The sequence below is a fragment of the Haliaeetus albicilla genome, chromosome 12, assembly GCF_947461875.1.
Source record: "Haliaeetus albicilla chromosome 12, bHalAlb1.1, whole genome shotgun sequence".
Taxonomy (NCBI): domain Eukaryota; kingdom Metazoa; phylum Chordata; class Aves; order Accipitriformes; family Accipitridae; genus Haliaeetus; species Haliaeetus albicilla.
This window is the reverse complement of record NC_091494.1, coordinates 34,306,712-34,329,554: the sequence shown is the minus strand read 5'-3', so window position 1 is coordinate 34,329,554 and position 22,843 is coordinate 34,306,712. Positions and strand designations below refer to the sequence as shown.

General features: G+C 38.9%; 1 protein-coding gene across 9 annotated transcripts in view; it reads right to left on the bottom strand.

The window, feature by feature from the left end:
• The window catches only part of TNRC6C (trinucleotide repeat containing adaptor 6C), a 111,409-nt gene that overhangs the window by 23,315 nt on the left and 65,251 nt on the right, over positions 1 to 22,843 (bottom strand). For 4 of the 9 annotated variants that reach the window (XM_069798957.1, XM_069798961.1, XM_069798959.1 and 1 more), the window contains 7 exons: positions 16,170 to 18,761; positions 8,226 to 8,435; positions 6,803 to 6,969; positions 6,030 to 6,134; positions 5,498 to 5,578; positions 4,797 to 4,854; positions 4,445 to 4,590 (listed from right to left, as the gene is read on the bottom strand). In XM_069798957.1, coding sequence (XP_069655058.1) covers positions 4,445 to 4,590; positions 4,797 to 4,854; positions 5,498 to 5,578; positions 6,030 to 6,134; positions 6,803 to 6,969; positions 8,226 to 8,435; positions 16,170 to 18,761 — 3,359 coding nt within the window. The remainder of the gene's footprint in view (positions 1 to 4,444; positions 4,591 to 4,796; positions 4,855 to 5,497; positions 5,579 to 6,029; positions 6,135 to 6,802; positions 6,970 to 8,225; positions 8,436 to 16,169; positions 18,762 to 22,843) is intronic. The other 5 variants (XM_069798960.1, XM_069798963.1, XM_069798962.1 and 2 more) reach the window with 2 other exon arrangements.

Sequence of the window (22,843 nt, the reverse complement as noted above, 5' to 3'; positions counted from 1 at the left end):
CCTACATCTGAATCGCCAAAATTATGCTCAATCCAGCACTGCTTTTAACTTTTTTGAAGGGACTTGACACAACTGTAAAATCCTACCGGTAGTAGTATTTCCTTCTACAGTTATCCAACACAAAGGACCACACTGGTGCTCAACAATACATTACTTTCAGGACTTTGAAAGTCTCTCACAATAGTCTCATGTACCAAATATGACAACGCAAGCGGCATTACTCCATGATTTTTTAGCCCTGTGAGATACGGACAATTTAGTAGACGATACCCGGACACTTTGGCAGTCACCTGCCAACAACTGCCACTTCGTGAATCAAAATGTCCCAACAGACAGGTGCAAGACTGATGAATTTGCCAGAGGTCTTTATACAAAGCCAGTTACAGAAGTAGTTAGTAGAAAATACACATTAATAACTTCTAGAAACAGAAAAATGACTTTTCCAAAAGAGGAAGTTAAAGTAATAAAATCTCACCCCAAAATAAGTTCTCTTCAAATCTGACAGGAGTTAGGAACAGGCAAAAGAAACTTGCAGGAAATGCCATACTCGAAGAAGTACTCATCATTGGTATTTTTAATTTTAAAAACATGGGAATACGAAAAAGGTTTCAAAATTTGGAAGTTCAATAAAGAAACAATCACTGGATCATAGGAGGCAGAGATGGACGAAAGAAGAATTTTAAAGTCAACCTTAAAATTCTATGATCATCATCTAATTGCAAGGCCTACAAAAGTGCTTCTGCATAATGATAAAGCATCCCATTCGTCTCCCAAAGACAAAAACCAACCACACTCACCAGAGACAACTGGGATCAGAATATGAAGGACAGGTTGAAAAAAAACCCGACGAGCACTATGTTCCAATTAGAAATGAGGAAAAAGTGTAGTCAGAATGTTTCTGGAAGAACCTGATCGCGGCCAACAGGCATAAAGGCTTGTAGACCTGGATTTCTCAGTAGTAGAGAGGAAGAGCTGATCAGTGAATAAGACAGCAATGAAAAGGAGACTTCATTTGCAAGGCGAGAATTTCTTGGTCTCCTATAGGCTCAAGAATCTGGGAGACAGCTTGGAAGCAGCATCGAGGCAAAAGAAGACAGGACTCTCTGCTGGCAGTATGGGAGAAAGCAAAAAAATAAAAACAAAGATAGAGGAGAGCAGGAAGGAAAACGAGTCTGCCATGGACTAACAGAAGCCCCACAGAAGGCAAGCTTGAGCTAATGCCAAAGCAGGCTGATGTTACTTCTCTTCAGAGAGCTGACCTGACTTTTGATCACATACATCTAATACAACAGTCCAGAGTTCAACACTTGCATCTGATTATGCTAAAAAATTGACATCTCTGTATGGTTCAACATTTTTAATTATGGGGTGGTCAGTGCAGATCAGCAAACCACATTTTTCTTCTGAGCTTAGAAGAACACTTGATAGGTGCAGTGAGAATACACACCACACTTGAGTCCCAGTACTCAGGAGTGGTACCCAAGCCAAATCCCTACACTTTAAGAAAAGATCCTTTGAAGCACTTGGGGTTATTTCCAATATTTTTAAGGATGCTTCCAGGAAAATCTTACATGCTTTTATTACAAATTTGATGGCTCCAGAAGACATCAGGTAATGCCTTCAAGCAAACCTGATACCTAAGTACAGCATGCTGACCACCAAGTGTAACATAACATGGTTGAGATCATGTATCAGGGTACTGCTAGGCTGGATCTTTATTTCCTCAAAGCCGTTGGGTTTTGTCCCTCCTCCTTTTAGGGTGTCACAGGGCAAGATAACATCCTGAAAAATAATACAATTAACAAAGCACTGAGTGCCAGAGATTGACTCAGTGTGACACAGAATAAAGAGTTATCTGCAGCAAGCATTGAGGAACAAGTAAGAGCAAACATTCAGAGGTGATGTTTAGCTGCACGGACCACTACTAATCCAGAGAGAACAGGGAGTTTAATAGGTCCAGAAGCAAATGTCGGGGCTGGAAATTCTCTCTCCTCAAATGCATAATGTTAAAAAAAAAAAAGTAAGTGCCGGCTTTACCTGTCAGAGAAAATGCAGGAGAAAAGTCATGGAGTCTCAACTCAGGTGAGCGGAGAGAATCAGCTGAGAAAGAGTGGTAGCAATGAGCATACTAACCCAACTTAAAATTTCATTACGGGAAACCTGGCATAAATTATTGAAGACTCAGCAAAGCCAAGCAAAAGGATAATGACTTGATAAGACAATAAGTAAAATAAGGAATGCTGGCTGTAGTGCTTTGTGCAGCTGCGTGGAGAGCTTGTTCACCAACCAAGGATGACCTGAGCAGGAAGCGAGACAGCTCCAGCCTCGTGCTCTGAAATAGTACCTCAAAGGGCAAAAAGGTTTTGGAGAAGAGGAGTTGCTCTAGTAGCATGAGCTGTAAATCTGGAAAGAATTTCTTTGGAAAAAAATAGCTATTCTTAGAGTAGAAGCTGTATTTGTTTAATTCACTTAGCAAGTTGCTCAACACTCCGATAGATAACAAATACAGTTTGGGATTATTTCCTTTGTTATAGTAAAGTCATTGCGACAGATTATGCCTAGACTGACAGATTTTACTTGCTGTATGAATATTAATGATTCTAGTACTCCCTTCTCAATAGTTGTGTTTAACATATGTTTCCATAATTATGCATCATGCTGCACATAATGCATCTCTCTGGCAATAATTTTACTGCTCAAGATATTGTTACCCTAGAAAAGAAAAGGTTAACTGGCATGCATGCATGAATTCTGTGACCTTCATCAGGAGAGAGAGATCTTTCAATTAACATATTCATTAAAGTTTGCCATAAGCAAATAGATTTGCCATAGTTAAGAATGAACTTTACATGGCAGGAAGAGAAAAAGAAGGAAGAAGAGCCAGGTCGAGCCTTACACTGTAGGAAATACACAATCAGTTTAGCCTGGTTTATGGAACAACAACATAATGGACAACACATCATTCCAATATAACTAGGGAGCCCAGAAAGAACAATGTTGTTATTCCCCCAAAAGCAGAAAAGCAGTTTTCTAATATATAATCTTTGGGGGAAAACTGCCATGACACTAGATTACACAGAACTGTGGCAGCATTTAACTATCACAAAAACTTTTGATATGTGAGGACCCTCTAGAGCAAGTTTTAAATAGATGTTAATTTTTTCTTATTAATATAACTAACCTATAATTATGTACAATGCATGTGTTTAATCAAATTAACTTGTTTACAGTTTGCATCAAACCAGCACTAAAACTAAGCAAACTGTTTAGACTGTGATGACAGCAGAAATAGTAACAGTCATCATTAAAAGGTCAGTATTTATCAGATGTCCTAGCATAGCACCATGCTAATTTTCTTAGTGCAACACCTGGGAACCTGTCACAACACAAGCTGTAACTTTAAGGATAACACTATAGTTAAGACTATAAAAAAACCCACAAGGTGGAGGACTGGAAAGATAATAATTATTCAGGGTTAGTAAAGTTTTTAATACAGCCGGTGTTAACAAGACTAGATACCATTACTGCCCCACATCCTGTAAACAGCTTATGTAAAATGAATTGGTTTCAGCACAGTTTGTGAAAAGCACTGATTTCTGCATTCAGAAACCACCACGACCCACCTTTATGAATATTTCAAATAACCTGTGAAATAAAGAATGGCACCAGAGATGTTCTTTCCTTATTAATAATTTTCAGGGGGATTCTGAGGTGATTTGATGGGTCTCTTTGTAGGACTTTCTATCAGGTTGTAAATCTCATTTCCTATTGAAGATCTGTCTGCACTTTTCCCTACATCCTTTTCTTTAGTCACTTTGAATCTTGGACACCACAAACTTCTGTCTCCTCAGTCATTAAATGGTGCTGGAAAATTTGTCATATGTGATCACAGAAAAGGAAGCTCATCGGAGAAGCTATTTATGACTGTGCATGTGTGCTCTTTCACTTAACAAAAATACCTCAGCTCCTCATTCTTATTTAAGTACTGAACTTTCACTGAAATTCGTAAGGAGCTCAAAACTAAAACAGGAATTAGGAGTCTAATTCTTGAAGATTTTGGCCTTGGTCCTGCCTGATCGTTAATTTGGGCAAGGGTCACTGACTCTCTGGACTCTTAGAGAATGAAAGGCTTTCTGTGCTCCGTTTCTTCGTCTTTCCTATTTCCAGTTCCATTGCATTACTGATTCCTTAGTAAGTTTTCTTTTCAAGTGTAACACTGGGAATGATCATTGTTTATTTCTATGTGGGAATCAAATCCTCGGTCCTTTCTGCAAGGACTAAATTCCCCACAAGATTAAATAAAAAGAAGAAAAAGAATAAAGCAATATAGAATTATCTATCACATTTCTCTGTACAGCTTTCTAAACAGACAGTGGAAATCATTGATATTTCTACACTGTGTACATTTCTGACTTGTATATCACATTCATATTTCTGAACTTACCTTGTCAAGGAAGGTGGGGCGGTCCATGGAAGACTCTTTGGAGATTGGTGGTGGGCGGCAGCCAAGGGGTTTGGTGACCATTCCATTATAGTCGGTCACTCCCATTCCACGCTTGTCCATTTCCACCTTCTTTTCCAGCAGAGCACCTTCACAGAAAGGGGAAATACATTGAAAAAGGTGACACAAAGACAGGGAATTTGCCAACAGTAGTTCAGAGAAGCAGGTCTTGCTTACAAAAGCAAAAGCTAATAAACATTATCCAATTGATCTGGATAAGATCAAACTCTCAGAATCATGAATAGTTCCTGTGTTGCTTTAAAGAAAAAAAAAATTTAGTTACACACATACTTACTCATGGCCTGATCAAGATTCATATTGTTGCTCTTCAAGGCCTCTTCTGCTGGCTCTCTCTGTCAAAAATACGGATTATGTTAAGAGAAAAAGTAAGCATGCTTATATGATTTCAAAGCAAACTGAGAAAACAGATAAGTCCCTTAAATACCAGATTTAATATTTACTCAGCAACACAAAAAATGTCCATGCACATTTTTTTCCTGCTTTTAGCAAGTCCCACAACAATTCAGTTAGTTTCAGTTTGTCAGGTAAGTACCAGTTCTACAAGGTCAAATCATACTGTTCTGTTTAAATTTCTTCCCGTTTTCTATGGACAACTTAAGTATCACTATGATATGCTTTTCTCTAAAAAATACAGATATACTCTAATTTCACCTGTTTTAATAAGAAAAGGGGAACAGGAGTGGAATTATGACTGAAATTCAAAGTAACACCTGTTGTTATAAAACTCTGAACTTCAAAAGATCTATAAATGTCATCACACAAAGTATATCGTCAAGTAATTTCAGAGAGCACTCTACTAGCTTATTGTAGAATTCTGGAATTAAAGTAAATGTCTAAATGCAGGTAACAGAACTACTTCCCGGCCTGAAGAAGAGGCTGAAGATCTTTTTGTAGCTATGCTCTGGAACATTGAAAGTCAGAACTACAAGCTACAAAAGCTGAGCCACAGATGTGCTAGCTATGAACGCTACTCACAGGGAAGCCCATGTCTGTGAGCTGTTTTATCAGACGGTTCATGATCCAGGCCTCATCTTGCTTGCTAGATGTCTTCATGCCCTTGGTAAATAAATGGGAGGAGATTCTATTAATGGTCTGGTTCCCATATTCATACTAGTGAGATGTACATAAAATACATGGTAAGTTTTTCTTATTAATAATACATGCTACTGAAAGATATATTAGTACATTAATTTAGAAAGTATTGAAGAACCCTCCGAACAACGTAACTACGATTCTCTTCCCCCACAAAGTGTACAAATTTTAACTCAGCTGAATAGGTGTTCAGTGTACTATTTAGTATTTGATTTGCTGACCACTGAATTAAAGCCACCTTTGAATTTACGTATTTCATTTTAATCCTTGGCAGAAAGACATAACGAAATAAAAGTTTCTGAAATAGTACAACACTTCCTGAAAAACATTCCCAAAAACAAGTTTGCAACCTTGAAGTTAAGAATGTTACTCAGTGTATTTTCTTAAAAACAAACAAGAGCGTCTAGATAAACACCTTTAAAAGATCTCTGTGCAGCTTTTCTATCACAAAATCCTTAAGAAGTCTCTTCCTTTCAGTTCTCCAGAAAGTACCAAGGGACAAGCGTGGATTTGTTTTGGGCTGCGGACAGTACAAGAAACAACCATACTTGATCAAATCACCGGCCTAACTGTTGGCTAATGGAATAACAAACAAACTGGCTAAATGCATTCCCAATTCCTTTAAGTTACAGCCTGGCCTTGTCCTGAAATAAAGACTGTGCAATGGAAAACTTCCTAACATAATTGTCTATGTTCTTGGTTGAGTGCGGCATTAATACAAGTTTGCTTTGTTCTCATACCAGTACACACCTTACAATTATCTGTTTGTTCCTCACAAACAGGAAATAGGTATTTTTTGTTGAACCACTTCATCACAAACTACTGTTTGCTTTTCTACCACCATGAAAAGTGTCTGAAAGCCCCCTTTAACACCTTTTATGTTTCTGTTCATATATTATCGTTTCTTTAGAATACATGGAAGCTTATAAACTTAGAGAAAACAAAAGCAACAACAACAAAACTCCCGAAGCATCTGACATGCTTAAAGTCAAAGATCTCCCATTTTCCCCTGGAAACAAGGTAGGCTGTACTTGAACCACTGTAGTGGCAAGCTGTGTTTGTGTTCAGGTGTCAGAGGTCTAATTTAAGAGTTCAGGTATAATGCAACAGAAAATTTGTGACAACTTAATCTAGAAATGTTACACTAATTCCACTTTTTTCTAGAGAGTATCTTTATTTTTGTCCTACCTTTTGAAGTCCTTTCTTTGGGGCATTCCCCCAGGAATTACAGGAGGAGCTGCTCTCTTGTGAAGCAGTATTATTCCACATATCTCCTTCTTCATCTTCCCACTGACTAGTACTGAGATTCACTTCATCCCCACCACTGCCCCAGCCTTCTTGCATAGATTTTGAAGCTGGAGGGAAAGGGAAAAGGGAGAAGAAAAATCTTAATTCAATTTTCTGCAAATTTTACAGAAATATCCTTTTATGCCACATCCAGTATGCTAACATTTGAGTATTTTCAAGAGATATAGAGGTTCATCAAGTAGCTTAATTGGCATTAAATGATAAGGATGCCTTCTTTGAAGCTAGCAAAAAAAGAAAATACCTCTGAATACTTTATAGAAGAGAAAGTCCAGCAACAGCAAGTCTTGCTTTTTCCTGAACAAGTAAGATCTGTGGTCATGGTCATTCCAGTCTCTTAGGAACAAGGAACCAAAAGTATGACCACACACTTGTTAATTGCTATTTTGCTTTCAATGAATCTCACAATTTTAGCTGCTACATTCTCCCAATGAACAAAACCAAATTTCGAGGTCATTAACGGTCAGAAACTCATTCCCATCTCAAAAGAATGGAACCTGAAAGGAGCACGTGGGCTGCAGGGAACACTTCACATTCAGTGACAAGGTTGAGTCACCTCATTCAGTTTTATTCTGTTTAAAGCTGGGATTATTCATCTTAAAACCCTTCACTCCTCTTTTTTAGGTTTTCTGGGCCTTCTATCTCTCTCTCAGTATAGTACTTTGCAGGAGTGAAACTTAAAGACTTCCACAGCTGAAACAAAACACAGTCTCAAACAAGCACTGTAGCCTTCAGGGCATTTAGAGATGGAGAATTTTTATCAAATAACATTAGTTAGGAATCATGAAGCAGTAAGTAGTTCAGGATATTCCTGAACCTATGAACAGTTTTAACAGCTGAAAAAGATACCCACTCCCTCAAGTTTAACCGAATAGTGAGGTTATGACTAGTCATTCTCATGTGTGCTTTTCCTACCAGAATCAATCCTATCTTGACTGAACTCAGTTGCTTCTCATACCAATACAGATTTCTTTTAGGCACCCAGGGATAAGTACTATTCACATTCTTCTGCAGTTTCAGCTTCCTGCATCTCTACTACACTGCTTTCAAAGTATACAAAAATACTCCAAGGAATACCTTTACATATACTGGATCAATGCACTATATTCATATTTTTGTATGAATTTGGTATCTGGAATATCAATATTTTGAGACAGCTAATGTAGTTTTGGGAAAGAAATTATTAAGGCAGTCTCTGATTTATATGCACAGAAAACCAGACGTGCTGTTTAAAAATACCAGCAGAAACAAACACACTTTGCCTTTTTTCCCCAATCTCTTACGACAGCGACACTGACGCACGTACCTGGTTTGCACAGTGCTGGGGCAGCAGCTGGAGCATTTGTTCTTCCATATGTCCCTGCCGACTCGGCAGGATTATCTCCCCACCCTGTACCACTGCTGGGGGGTTTCCCCCATGCTGAAGTGCCATTATCAACTGCAGCAGAAGGGGATGACGGCTCTCCCCAAGAAGCTTCGGTCTTTGAGTGGACAGTAGGCATTTCTCCCCAGCCTGCTGAAGCAAGGGGAAGGAGAGAAGAACAGTGACGAGAGGAAAAGTTTCTTTTGTCAATAATTTCAAAGATGGACATTTTATTTAAGTGTTTTTTCTGGAAAGAGCATGAACCAGTAAGTAGACACAGTGATTCTAATTAAGCACATTAAAAAATCCCCAAAGCCTTTGATTTGGTCTCAAAAGTTTTTTTCTTAATTGAATACTAATGCCTAGTTGTCAAGACAGAAAGAGTATTTTTTAACATAGCCAGAAGCAGCCAGGCTGCCACATGAGCACCAGCTGTGGTCCCCAAGGAGCAGTTGCTTACAATGTGACTTCTCAGAGCAGACCAAACAGGGCTTGGGGAGCACACGCAGCAGTGGGAGCATTCAGGAGACCACAACCCAAATTTGAGTTGGGTCTTGCTTCACTGAAAGATTTTAAGCTGTTTAAATTCCTTTTAACTATTTACAAATTATCAAATCTCTTTTCTGATGCCCTACGAGTAAGATGGTATTTGTTTGTTACCACTTTCAACGTAGATTATGTATGTTGTATGCATTCCTTAAAGCTTTTATTACAGCTCGTGGTTGACTGTGTCCCTATATACCCCTTCATCACTGAGCCCCTACATTATAATAAGTATGATTTTTAAGGAGAACTAGACAAGACTGCAATTAGAATCTATAGTCAAATCATGAGGAACAGCAGGTAGAAGTCATTGTTTTCCTACAGAGTATTATTTTAACTCATTGAAAGACGTAAGCTACTATAAAGAAACAGCCTTAGTCTGGCTTGGCTTGAATGTAATGCGCTTAAATCCATATGACACCGATTTTAGCACTGAAGTTGAACGTGCCAGGAACAGCCATATAGCTTCTGAGTCCTAAAGAGCAACACTGATCAACACAGCTAAAATGTAAATTGAATTTAAATCAACCATTACCACTTAAAAAAACTTTTTTCTGAAGAGACAGACTTGGATCATAGAGTTCAAGGTACTTTTAAAAAATATACAGAAGAGACGGATACGTAACAGGCAAGAAAACAAAGTTTTTACATATACCTGACATTAACCTATTTTTCTACAATTATCACAAAAAGCATTCCATTGCATGACAACCAAGATCTCAACAAGTATTGCAGAATTCAGTCTGCTTAAAACTTCCACTGTTAATGAGGCTGCTAATTCAGAAGCTCATTCTCTTTTCATGGGAGAGTAGTATTATTAAGTCCAGGTATTTTATTTTGATCAACTACTGCCCTGCCAAATCTGTAACTTCTGGTAGCTCACAATATGGAACCGGATCTGGTAAGAAAGAAACTTGGGTTTTGCTACTACCCAAAAAAGAGTGTAGTTTCTGTTTTCAGCTGATTTTTATAATTAAAGGACTAGATGCCTATTTTGCTACAGCACTATTCCTTTTATGCTCCCCAATGCTATCTGCAGAAATACTCTGGGAAGGTTTCAAAGAGCAGAAACATAACATTTTCTATACAAACTGACACCTAGAGTAGGTAGACAATGGCAAGGAAGTTGCCACAACAAGAAATTTATTTAAGAGTACCTTGAAATACAGTAAAATAACTAAGCAATAATGTTTCACTGAACAAGTCTTTGCAGAACTTACTGATTTCAACAGAATTTCTGTTACTAGAAGCTGCAGGCAACAACATACATTGCCAATAATAACTGAAACCCTGGCTAGCAAAGAAAAAAATTCCTTTCAAATAGATAGGCTCTTATCTGTCCACTGCTCCAGTGCTACCGTATTACATATTTATTTTAGGCTCTATTTCTTAAAGCAACTACATTTCTCTCAGATACTAATAAAAGCCCATATGACATAAAACATATCCAAACTAAGCCTACATGTTCAAGAACACATAGCTTAATAAAGCTCCTTCACTATCAGCAAGATTCATTGCGTTTTAAAACATACTCCTGAAACAACCCAAATTTTCATTGTTTCATTACATTGATTTCCATTTGAAACAAAAATACTGTGTTCTAAGCTCTATCAACATATCTTAAATTTCTGGTTAAAGTGTGTACAGAAGACAAACTCGCAGACACACACATGTATACAAATGAACCTCTACTTAACAAGACAACTTCCTCGGTGGTGCACCTAAAATACTTATTCAAGCTTTCTGCTTCTATCTTTAAGCCAACTTTATTTAGGGAACGCTTTATTTGAATTTCTGCCTCACTACTCAGGAGGCAACCTTGTCAGACAACTGCGTGTATTTAATCATATTGGCATCTGAAAAAGATTAACTGCAGGCAAATGAAACATAAAACAAAACATCTCTAAAGCACCAACTAGAATGCAAATACAAATAGAGGTGTGCGGAATACTAATATTTCCCTGAGTTTGTGCAACCTATACTGGAAACTCATAATTCAATTTATGAAATCAACCTTAAAACACAATTCATATATTGAAAAGGCAAAGTGTGCTAACGTTGTATAATAAAAACTCAAAAGAGCTGGTCCTTCTGTTGCTCTCTACTATAAATTCAACAACATTGATTAAAGACCACAGATGTGTAACGTCCAAGTTATTTTGAGTTAAGTGCTTTAAATGCGCTGAGCAGTAAATAATACGGGATTACAAATAATGAGGGAGTCAGTCTTTACTAAAAGAGAATACTTGCAAGTACATAAAAGCAAACAAAATGCATCAACTAAAAGTTTTCAAAACTATCTTAACAGATCAAATTAAGTGCAGGAAATTAGTAAATAAAACCTGAAGGCTGCTGGAGAAATAACTTGTGCACTGCAAAAATTAACCTGTATATATGTAAATTCCAGGGTACTTCTCAATCACAAACCTGTTTTCACTTCTGTGTTAAGTACCTGCTGTCTTAACATTACTATCTCTCTGCTACCTTTTTATGACTTCCTATGACTCTATTTTAGAAACTTAAAAAGGTGAATAAAGTTACATTTTTGAATGAATGATGCAAAATTCTACAGGTGGAAGAAGAAATTTACTTTGTATTCTCCAAAGGACTCTTTTTTAAACTAGCTTTTTCCTCAATTTTTAAAATAACCTAGTATGCTGGTGGACACAGGTGGAATATTAGTTCAAAGAGTTTATAGTCCCAACAGCTTGTCTCTGGCAGCGTGACACTTTCCAGTATTATCATATACCTCGCAATAAACACAGCTCACAGTGGCATGCATTACAGTGGGTTGAATGAACACAAGAAGTTACTTTTACGTTCCTTTACACAGCTGTTTGGAAGGAAAACGCTTTCACAGCAGCCTCAAAATCTGAACCTGCCTAATGTTTTCAAAAATTCTGCTCCGAGAAAACTTGTTTTACTTTATGAAAATAACATGCATTTAGGCTTTCCTGAGAAAAAGCCCTGTGCCTTAAAACCCACCCAGATCTGCATGAATGTTGTTTTGCAGTAGAATGAGCTCCATTAAAGGGTTCTTTGGCAAGAAAGTGAGGTTTTAATACTGAAGTTTTTAACCACTGTTAGAATTGCAAGAAACAAAAAGATCACAGTGAGTAATAAACATGGACACATTGGCAGAGCTTTGTTTTATAGAAATAAAAACATAATTAACATTGGGCCACAGCCAACAGGAAATCCTCAAGGGAAAGTGAAATGTTAACTAAGCTGTGGCAGGATGCAGTTGTTTTCCCTCAAAACAACCCTATAGCCATTTGGATGGCAGAAATTGTTTTCCTTGAAGTTGTTTGGTCTGTGATAAATACCAGAGCATATGACTACAATACAGGCAAACCAAAATATTAGAACCTTATGTAGATGAAAAAAGAAATTAGATAGAAAAGAGATTGTTTACTGAATAGCCGCTAGTTAGTCTGCTAATAATAGAAAAGAAACGGTGGGTGTGTGTAAAAGGGAGGGTTTTTTATATATGTGAGTCACCTGTAACCCTTAACCTTTCCGAGTCCTCATCTTCTGAAAGGTATTCCAGTTCATGCAGTGGAGCTCCATGCCTCCTTATATCACTCAGCATTTGGGAAGCTCTTATTTCGCTTTCAGCAATGAGATCAACCTTGTGTGAAAATAGAGGGCAGGTTTCTCAGTACCACCTGGCTGTCCCCCAGAACTTGGCTGTTAGAGGGCTGAGCACCCACAACAGGATTTTATGTTTTCACATGAGCATCCTAAAGGAGCTCAATGCTGATCTGGTTTCAAATCCATTCCAATGAAAGTTCAAAGTAAGGAAAACGCATCACTTGCATTCTCTGTTTCACATGAATTACGCGCTATGAATGACACATAAGTTGCCACTGAGACAATGGCTCAGGATTATAAAAGGAACAGAGAGATGTTCAGAGATGTCAAAATTTAGACCTGGTTCAGTTTTTTAAGCCTTAAGCTCCTTGCTTTCTAGGAACCACAAAGACCTTAATTTTCAACCTAAAATCTCCATAGGGAAGCCTACATTATCTTTTGTTGTTTCTTTTCTCAGCTGGAGGATGGGGGGTTGGAACCCTGCCAGGCTCTACCTACCTAAAGGGAACAGGAGAGCATCAAGCCCACTCCTCAGCATTTGGAGGAAGGATCTGGTGCCGTTTGGGATCCAAAAATCTTTTTTAATCATCCCTGTTTGCAAGCAAGACCTCTTCTCACTTCTTATTCCCCTTGTATCAAAGTTGCAAGAGTTAAAAGTGCTAATAAGAATTATACACATGTAATTTAGATAAAAATTGAATCTAAATCAAAACCACTAGCTTTCTGCTTGTCTTTCTAAGTAACTCACCAGTGGTTTGGGAGCAGGCTCCTATAACCAGAAAGGACTACATTTATCACATTATCTATACCCCCTGCCTTTTTTTTTTCCCCTTCAATAGAAAAAGAAACTCCTTAGAGTATTATGCATTTTAATCCAGTGTGTACCAACATCTGCTTCCCATCAATAGCTTTTAAGTTCTGTATTCAAAGAATTTTGAGAACTTCTGGGGATGGGTGACAACTTGAATAACCAGACTATAACTTGGCCTCCATTTCTAAATTAATATAGTAAAAACTTAAAACCCAAAAGGGACTGCTACTCCTTTGTGAACAGCTAACTAGTGCTGTACAGCAAAATTAAAATCCACTTCCTTGCTTTCAGGATGTGTGACTGTGCCATCTTACAGCTATGCCACCCATCCCTACTTATACAGGAACAGAATCCATGATTCCTTATTCAGGATATTCCCTGAATAACAGGGAATCATAAAAATGATTGGTAAAGCACGTCAGGACCCATGCAGAAGACAAAATGCTAATGGTAACTACTTAGTTCAAGCATTGTAAGATTTTAGATGAGCACTTAGCCTTTACCCTTTGGCACAGCCTTTAATTACACAATCATGTTGTGCATGGAAATATTGTACATGGAAAAGAACTGTTGTTGGATGAAATTTGGTTGTGGATTACAGAAGTCTCCTGGCTACAGGAGTCTTGTCTCACTTACTGTAGAGGTTGGAAATGCATAGCCAACGGGACAGAGAATTGGAGTAATAAAAAAATAAGGTTAAACAGCACGTCAACAAACTGCAAGCCCACGTCTGTGTTGTAGGAAAGCTGCTCATTACTTGCTTCTCATCTTTTAGCTGTCCCAGATGGGACACGATTTGTAGATGTTTTAAGTATGTGTAAATTTCCACAAAGACCAACAGGATGTTGCTCTACAGATGCTATGTGCTACATGCAATGTTAAAAATAGGTCTCCTGCACTTTGAATGGGGAAGCTAATAGAGTCATTTTAAATTACATTTTTTGCTCTCTCTGTGTAAGATAAGCACAAGACTAGCCCCTCTTAGGCACAGTCAAAAGTAAAGATGGGCATAATACAAAGACACAGGGGACTGCTCCTAGATTCCATTTGCAGATTAGACAATAATCCTTCAAAATATTCCATGTATGGCCTTTATATCTGTACCTATGTACACAACTGTAAGCATATGTAAGCAAAAATACACAACAAAAGGCCTAACTTATATCCTCAACAACTTGATCTAAATTTTAATATCAGAACCGTATTTTATATTGTCTTCACTATTATTCAGTTTATTGTCTTTCTTGCATGCTGTCTTAAGTATATTCTGAGAGTTGTTTTTGCTTTAGTGTCTTAGAATCTAATTAACATTTTTGCAAGACGCACAATACTGTCTTTTTAACCTTGTCATGTGGTAGCTTGAGTGGATGGTTACAAATTAATAAGCAGTTCTCTGACTGCATAAACATATTACTTCAAAGAAACCCTCCTTTGCTACCATCTATTCTCCAGAGGAATCACTGTAGATTAATACCAGTTTTTAAATTCCATTTTCAAAATCAGAAGGACTCCGAACAGTAAGTTTTGCTGTGCAAGGTGTTACGATTCTTTGAATAGCATTAACAATACATTGCTGTATATGAGCAGTTCTACAAGCACCAATGTAATCATCCAAAAATCAGCTTAATGAAAAAGAAAAAGAAGACAAAACACCCAAAACCCCAACCAAAACCCCATTTTCATGATATCTCCACTACAATTCAGAAATCTGAATTGTCAGTTTCACGGGTAACATTTTAAATAAGTTTAAGGTAAACGAGTTACAGATCATGTATGTTGGACTGACCAAGTACAAACCTATTTATAGATCTCTCCTTCTGGAGCACATCTTATTTTATTAAAATAGTCTCAACTATTAAAATATTTGACCAGAGTAGAGAATATAAGACTATTTTTTACACAGACATTACAGTAAGTTAGAATTATTTCAAAACATCAGAGAGAAAAATGATAGAAATAAGAGAAGTAGAACAAATTCCACTTGGTGAAAAACATGGTTAAAAAGTCAATATTTAGCCATGACCAAGACAAAACAAAAACTTGGAGACAAAAATCAGATGAATTTCAAAGAGCATTGCAAGATTAGATTTATTCTGACAAGTCTGTGGTTATGATATAGAGCAGGGCCTGCTAGTAACTTTTATTTAAATACCTCTCCCCTAAGCATTTTTCTCATTTTTTCCCCATCTTTTATTCCTTGCTGCTTGTCTCCAACAGTACCTTGTCTTTGATTATAAAAATTCCTAGATGCCTAAAAACTTGTCTTTGGAACACAGCTGAAGTTAGAGTAACTTTTCCCAGCCACCCTCAATATTAACATCTTTAACCAATCCAGCCTTATGATAATCACATAAAAGTCCAGGATACTACCGAGGCTTGAGACCTGAAGTATAGAAGAGAACCATTTCTTCATAAAAGACAACAAACAGAAGGCAGAGAAACAGCGACAGCGGAGATTCAGGCAACTGTTAAAAAACATCTGTTGCCAAGAGATACAGTTTGCAGAAAAGAAACAGATGCATACTGTCTAAACAAGAACAAAGACTGAGCAATGGTAACAGGAGACAAATAAGAGAAAAAAGATTAGCAAAAAGACCCCAAACTCTCAAATGGTTGAATTAAAAGAAGGTGCTAAGTAACTGTGGAAGAGCTGACAAAATAAATAGAGATCAACAATTTAAGGACCCAGTGCGTTATTGACCAGATACTGTTTCAAGCCTTTCTTACTTTCATTTGGACTATGTGAGCTTGTGTGTCAGGTTCCATGGGTTCTGTCCTCAAGACAAGAAGTTAATACTGCTTCAGAGTAAACAAACAAACTTATTCTGTGACATAAATACAGGATTTCTATCTTTAATGTGTAACTACACACTGATCAGTCCAGACAGCATTCAGTAACCAGTACTGGTATAAAGTATCTTATAAAACTATGTTCATACCTGGACCAAGCAGTGGGGACCGGTTCGGCTGGGCACTTGACTGGTGCGATGGCTGAGGTTCAACCATATTTGTGTTGATAATGGTGCTAGTGGTGGTGGTATTGGTTGTGGTACTGCTCTGAATTATAGGATTATTTCTATCCCACATGTTTACAGTCTTGTTGTTGTTGTAATTTGGGTCGCCCCAAGCCGAGGTACCATCATCAATTTCCATCTTGCGGCGAATGGACGGTGGAGATGGCTCCTCCCAGCCAGTTGCCTCACAGTTCTCTTTTTGTTTGGCTGGCACTGGCCCACCAACCCACCCTGACCCCGTCTGTTTTACAGAAGCAGCTCCTCCCCAGTTACTCACATTGTTGTCCTGGGGTTTATTAGCCCAATTTTGCTGAGGGCCTGGCTTTAAAGATTCCCCCCAACTTGTACCTGTATTAGCCTTGCTGTTTGTGCCATTTCCCCACCCACTGGTCCCAGACCTTGTGGAATCATTCCAACCAGACCCTGATCTATTGTCAGAATCCCATCCAGATCCATTCTTCTTCCCATCACCCAAGTGTCCAGGAACAGATGATGAATCTGTCCAATCTCCACCTCCTGAAGTCCAGCTTGGATTTGATTTCTGTCCATCTCCCCAGTTTTGAGATTTGGGTTTCTGAGGTTCACCCCAGGTAGGTGATTTGTCCTCCTGATTTGCGGTCCCACTCCATGCGTGGCCGCTTTTGGCAGCAGCAGCATTATTAACAGTAGTAGAGCTTGCTGACTCTCCCCATCCCCCCGGGCCATTTGGTGCTTTGTTGTTGTTGTCTCCCCAACCTGTATTTGTTGGAACAGCTGCCGGTGGAGAGTTGACCCACCCAGATACTGAAGAGGTATTTGTACTGTTCATGATGGACCCATCGTTCTTCCCCCCTGAGTTTGAAGATTGAGTAGCTGCACAACCCCAGGCCTCTGTTCCATTGTCATTCTTTCGTTCAGACCTTGGGGACTCTTCAAATTCCCAGGCAGTGTTTTGCTTTACAGGGGTCTGTCCCCACCCCGTATTGGACAGGACTCTGGGGTCAAGGTCATTTCTTGGCAACTGAACTTGCCCTTGGTCTATCATCCCTTTGTCTCTCCTCCTGCCCTCTCCAGCCCCCTCCCTCCCAGTACTGCCTTCATTTTGACTCCCACCGCTGTCGTTACTTCCTTCGCTAGCTGTGGTGCCAGATGCTGCAGCTTTGGCCCAAGAGTTTATTTGTTCATTGCCCTGCTGCATGGCAGGATTCGGACTGGTAACACTAGAGCTATCCCACCCTGTTGATCCTTTCCCATTGATGTCACTATTGGAATGCTGGTTTGGGGGCTTGCCCCATTCACCGTTCACACCGTTACTGGTGTTACGGTTGGGGTGGCCCCAAGCTCCAGAATGCATACTACCAACACCGCTGTTGCCACTGCCCCTGCCCCACGCTAGTACCCCAGGACCAGAGGGAGGCCCCGAATCCCAGGCGCTCGCTCCGTTTCCTTCCTTTTGCACAGCACTGCTGGATCCATTTTGTTTAGCACTTAATGCTGAGTTCACAGTGTCTCCATTCCCCTGACTGAACCCAGAATTGCTGTTTCCTGTGGCAGGATTACCTGGGGACATCCCCCACACTGAACTGCCCATTCCTTCACCACTGCCCCCGCTGACTTGAGAAACTGATGTTCCGTTAGCACCAGGAAGGCCTTGCAGGTGGGGCGGGATGATGGCCCCCATACCAACAGCCATCCCCCAGTTCGGCAGTCCATTTGTCTGCATTGCATTGATAGGGTTTGGTGAAGAGTTCATGGGGTTAGTGTTATTTGGTCCATCAGTGTTAAGGTTCTGAGGTTGTACGCTGAAAGACACATTCTGAGAAGTGGACGTTTGTGGTTCTGTGCTCTCTTGCGGCAGCAAGTTTCCCCAAGCACCTAAGGTGCCTGTTGGGTTCCCATTCTGGTTGCCCATGTTCTGACCTATGGCACTGACTGGACTGCAAATACTGGAAGGGTTGCCTGCTCCCACAGTTCCTTCATGTCCAAGTACAGGCCAGGCAGCTGGATTGGCATTAGGGTTAAGGTTAAGATTAATGCCAGCATTCGAGTTGGAAGCACCCCAGCAGTTCTGACTTCTACCATCTCCCATCATGTTGTCCATCTTTCCATCCCCACCACTGGCAGAGCAGTGAGCTAGGCCAGAGCTGGAGCCCGCAGCCACACCCCACACTCTGGCCGAGTTGCCGTTACCGTTTGCTCCACCAGCTCCAAGGGCACTCTGGTTAGAAGTGCTTTGGACGAGTGCTCCGTTGGCGCCATTATTGCCATTAGTTTTCTTTGTATGTCCAGTGAAGTTGCCTTGGGCACTCCCTGTAGCCATGCTACTGTTCTCTGAGCCACAGTTGGAGGCAGAGTCAGTGTCTGTAGTACATTCTGAGGCAGACTCAGTCTCAGCTCCGGTAATGGAAGGCCACGCTTCCTTGTCAGTCCTGTCTATTATCACTTTATCCCAGCTGCAGTTGCCTTCACTCCTGAAAGCGGGCTGCTGTCCCCAGTGGGAATTCTCATAATGGTCTCCCAATCCACTGTGGCTGAGATCTGAAAGGATCCAACAAGGTTAAAAATGAGTCCACTGTTCAAGCACTGCAAAAGCCCTCTATTGAGTACTATTTTACATTGCTAGTTACAACACGGCATTCTGTTAAAATGTAGAGTACATTCTCCAACATAATGCTGCAATTTTCCTCACTACAATAAAGCACGATGCTCGTATTTAGGGTTTTTTTTAAATCTGGCAAAACTCTCCATTAAAATAATGGAACAATTCAGTTTTAGAACAGAGCAACAAAAGTGTTTTGTATCACTTAGTATACTAGTAAAAATAATAAGCAGGAAGTAAATAAGGATAGCAAATACACTAATCTACGTGAAAAATCTAAAAAGCAAATTTGGAAAAAACATATTAGAGTATCCAGCAGACTCTTACCATTTATTTTGACTCAATTCTCATTCTTCAGAGAAACACAAAGAAAGAGCATCCAATAAAAAATATAAAATGTCTGCCTGCCATTAGATATTACATAAACACCCACATCACACTCACGCTACATTCATACTGCATTTAGATTTTCAACTCTTCCTGTAAGTAAGGGAACAAATACGGACAGCCACCTTTACTATTCAGTGTCAATCATACATTTAAACACCAACACTGTAACTTACATTTTAGCAGAGAACCTGGCCATTTCTAAACAACAGACAGTTGTGTCAATAAACTTATCTCTTAAAAGATTTACACGCAGTTTAAACATTCTTTTGCGCTTACACATACAGTCCAATTTCCACCCCAAACCAACGAAAACCAATGTTATGGCATACAGAACTGTAGTTCCGTACAAGACTGTACTCAGAAGACAGTCTTTTCAGAAACTGCCCACATCCTCAAACATAGATGTTAATCCAAAAAATTAAAACAAAAGCTCTTGAGCATCTAATTGCTTGCTAGGGTACAAAGTTAAACTGGAAGACTCAGCATTCCTCATGCTAAGAACTCAAGCTTAGTTCAAGTTTTTGCATTTACTTGCCATCCCGATTGCTCTCTACAAGTTTTCTAGTACAGATTACTCTTTTTGGTTTCCTTTGATGGGAATTTTATAGCAAGTAATTCAGTCTGATCCTAGGGATACGTACCAGTGACAACCTGCATAACAGTTCCTCTTAACTGGTTGTCTAAAGTGAGAAAACTACATATACCTAAATTACAAATTTTGGATATCAATTATTTTTACTTGCTGTAAATCTGCAGAAACATGACTTTTATTTTTTTATTATTTGAATGAGAAGAATATTTTGTGGCAGAGATGGATGCAACAAATCTCCCAAATAAGCTGTTAACAGTGGAGGCCTAATATGCATTAATTTAAATCACAAATATTTTGGTGTGATTAGCTCCTCTAACTGCCTCCAATTACAGGTGTTCTGATACTGAAAAAAAATTGTTCCAAGAACAAAAAAAGCTCTCACTTTGACAAAGTCTTCTTATTCACACATTTCACCTGCAGCTTTTCAATAAAGGGACGTGATTACTTGGTTGCCTCATGAAGATTTATCAAGATGAAGAAAGAACACACTAAACCAGGATGGAATGCATCCTTTTCTTTTTTTTTTTTAAATTTAAATTAATTGAAGCCAAAGTACAAATGTTAGAGGAGGGAAGGGAAAACAATCTTAGCTCATCACCTGTCTTCTCATGATGCCAAGAAAAGCCTAGCGTTTCACAGAAAGTGCTAAATAATTGACATGTGTATGACAAATCCAAAAGAGAATATGAAAGGAGCCACTTGGATTTACCTAAAATCTCTCCCCTATGTGCAATGGCTAGAAAGGAAGAAAGCATCATATTATTCCTGGATAAAGCCAACTGGTTACATTACAGAGCTAAGGAAGAAGGTTCAAAATTTACCTGATTATCTAGGTTTGCTACACAGGTGTTAAATTGAGACCAGAATCCCAGATAAGACATGGCAGGGAAAGGAAGCCTGTGAAGTGACTTAAAAAGGGTCAACAGGGTCAGGAAAATGAGCCGAGCAGCATTCTTAGAGTGGCAATGAACAAAGAAAAAAAAAAGCAGTGGCAGTCCAGGCCAGAAGATAAGAAGTTGAGGCAACCAAGGAATCAGATAAGAGGAGTTATGCGAGATTTTTTTCAACACTGTGGGTGGTGAGATTCAGCACTGCATTTCAGACATGACAGAAAGATTTAAAAGTGGCTTGAAATGCATTGTTCCAATAAAAAGGTCTTGTCAAAGCCAAAACCTAAGCTACATGTGTGAGTGCCTGGGAGAAGGTTGGCGCTGCCCAAGGCAAGCGAGAGTGTCTGTGCAGGGCAGGTTTGTGAAGAAGGATCAAGAGCACAGTGCAAGATGTCTCAATATTAACAAAAATGGCACCAAGACTGATAAGATGAAAGGGAGCTGTTTGTTTAATCATTTCTTTTTCTTTCTCCTCTCCCCCAAAGATGGTGGTTAAAGCAGTGCACAAGTTTGAGAGCACCGAGGAGACAGAAAGTAAAGGGAAGGGGTGGGAATGTAAGAGGAAGATGAAAAAACAGCTTAGAAAGATTCCTCAAAGTAGGGACCAAAATGATTCATTAAGTAAGATACCAGGATTTTGAAAAGCAGACAGATAAACGGGGAGGGGGGATTATGAGGGGAAAGAACAATAAAGACCAAGAGATACCCCTATTAAACATAGAAAATGGCCACGTGCCTTGCCTCAGCTTCGATAAGCACATCTAGTCTAGACCATATCACACCAAGTATGTTTGGCTTGGAGGCAGCACACACAGCTCAAACCCCTCTGCCTTTCAAGGGTTTGCAACTCCATAGTTACTCCCTTTCATGTACTATCAGCACAGTTCCTCTTAATGAGGTTCAGATTATGCACTCAGCAAGAACAACTGACTAATCTCAGAGTGGTTACTTTGATAGGGATTACAATAATTTTTTAGGTGACATAAAATAAGGAAGCCCTCTCTTGAGCAGCAGTATACCTGTGCTGCGCCTTCCCTGCTCTGGAGTTAGCAGGACCACACTGGTACCTTTCACAAGTCATAGATTCAAAAAACAAAGATCAAAAACAGAGGCGTGCAATAATTTTTATAGTGTCTAAACAGTTACTGGAACAATGCGTTCTAACACCAAAGGCTGCTGCTACAAAACTTGTAAAAAACAGGTCAGACAAAATAAAGACAATAAAAAAAATATTTCACAATATAAACAGAAGCTGCAAAAACTGTGACTTCGCTGCTGGACAAACATAACAGAGTTTGAGAACAGAACTGATCCTGAAGAGAGGACTTCTATATTCTTGTCTCTAGAAGAAAATAACCAAATGACATTTTTTCATTTTCTCTAGACTAAAGGGAGTTCATTCCTATAAATTAAGTACCTAGTAGCACAGTCCTACTTAATCCATCAGGACTTTAAACATTTGGGAAAAATAATGGAAGCAAAATATTGTATATAATTAAATCTAGAGATTTTGTTTGTTTGGTTGGTTGGTTTTTTTTTTTTAACACATACATTTCCTCCAATTTTCTAGGAAACCAACTCTTCATAGAAATTGCCAATATTTTCTTTTACTTTCAAAGCTGTTAAGACTGAAATGGAAAACCCATTTAAAAAATTCCTAAGAATCAGTTCCTCTTTATTTATGCAACGATCAGAAATAAAAGTACTGCAGTCCACCAGAAGCATTTCTATTCTTCCTCTGTGATCTGAGCAAAGATTTTAAACAAAGCACAATGTACAGGAACCACAGGTATTTTGTGTTAGTAAATCCTAGTGCTGGTACACCACAAAGTGAAATTGATTTTTAAATTAATACTTTGTTTTTTAAAAAATCTTAATTACGCATCTTTTATAAAATATGGTTCCTGTTAAATGATTAACAACATTTCTTTGGCAATCAGGAAGGAAAAATTAATCTGAGGATGTTTTAAACAAGCATACAATTTCTGTCAAATTGCAATCATACATGCTACCTGAAAAATGCACGACTTTGATCAGTATTACCAATAAGCATGAGGGGCAAATTGGGGTTTGTTTTGTTTTGTTTGTTTGTTTTTTTAAAATAATACCTTAATGGGATGTGAGGAGATTACAGGTGTTATTACATACC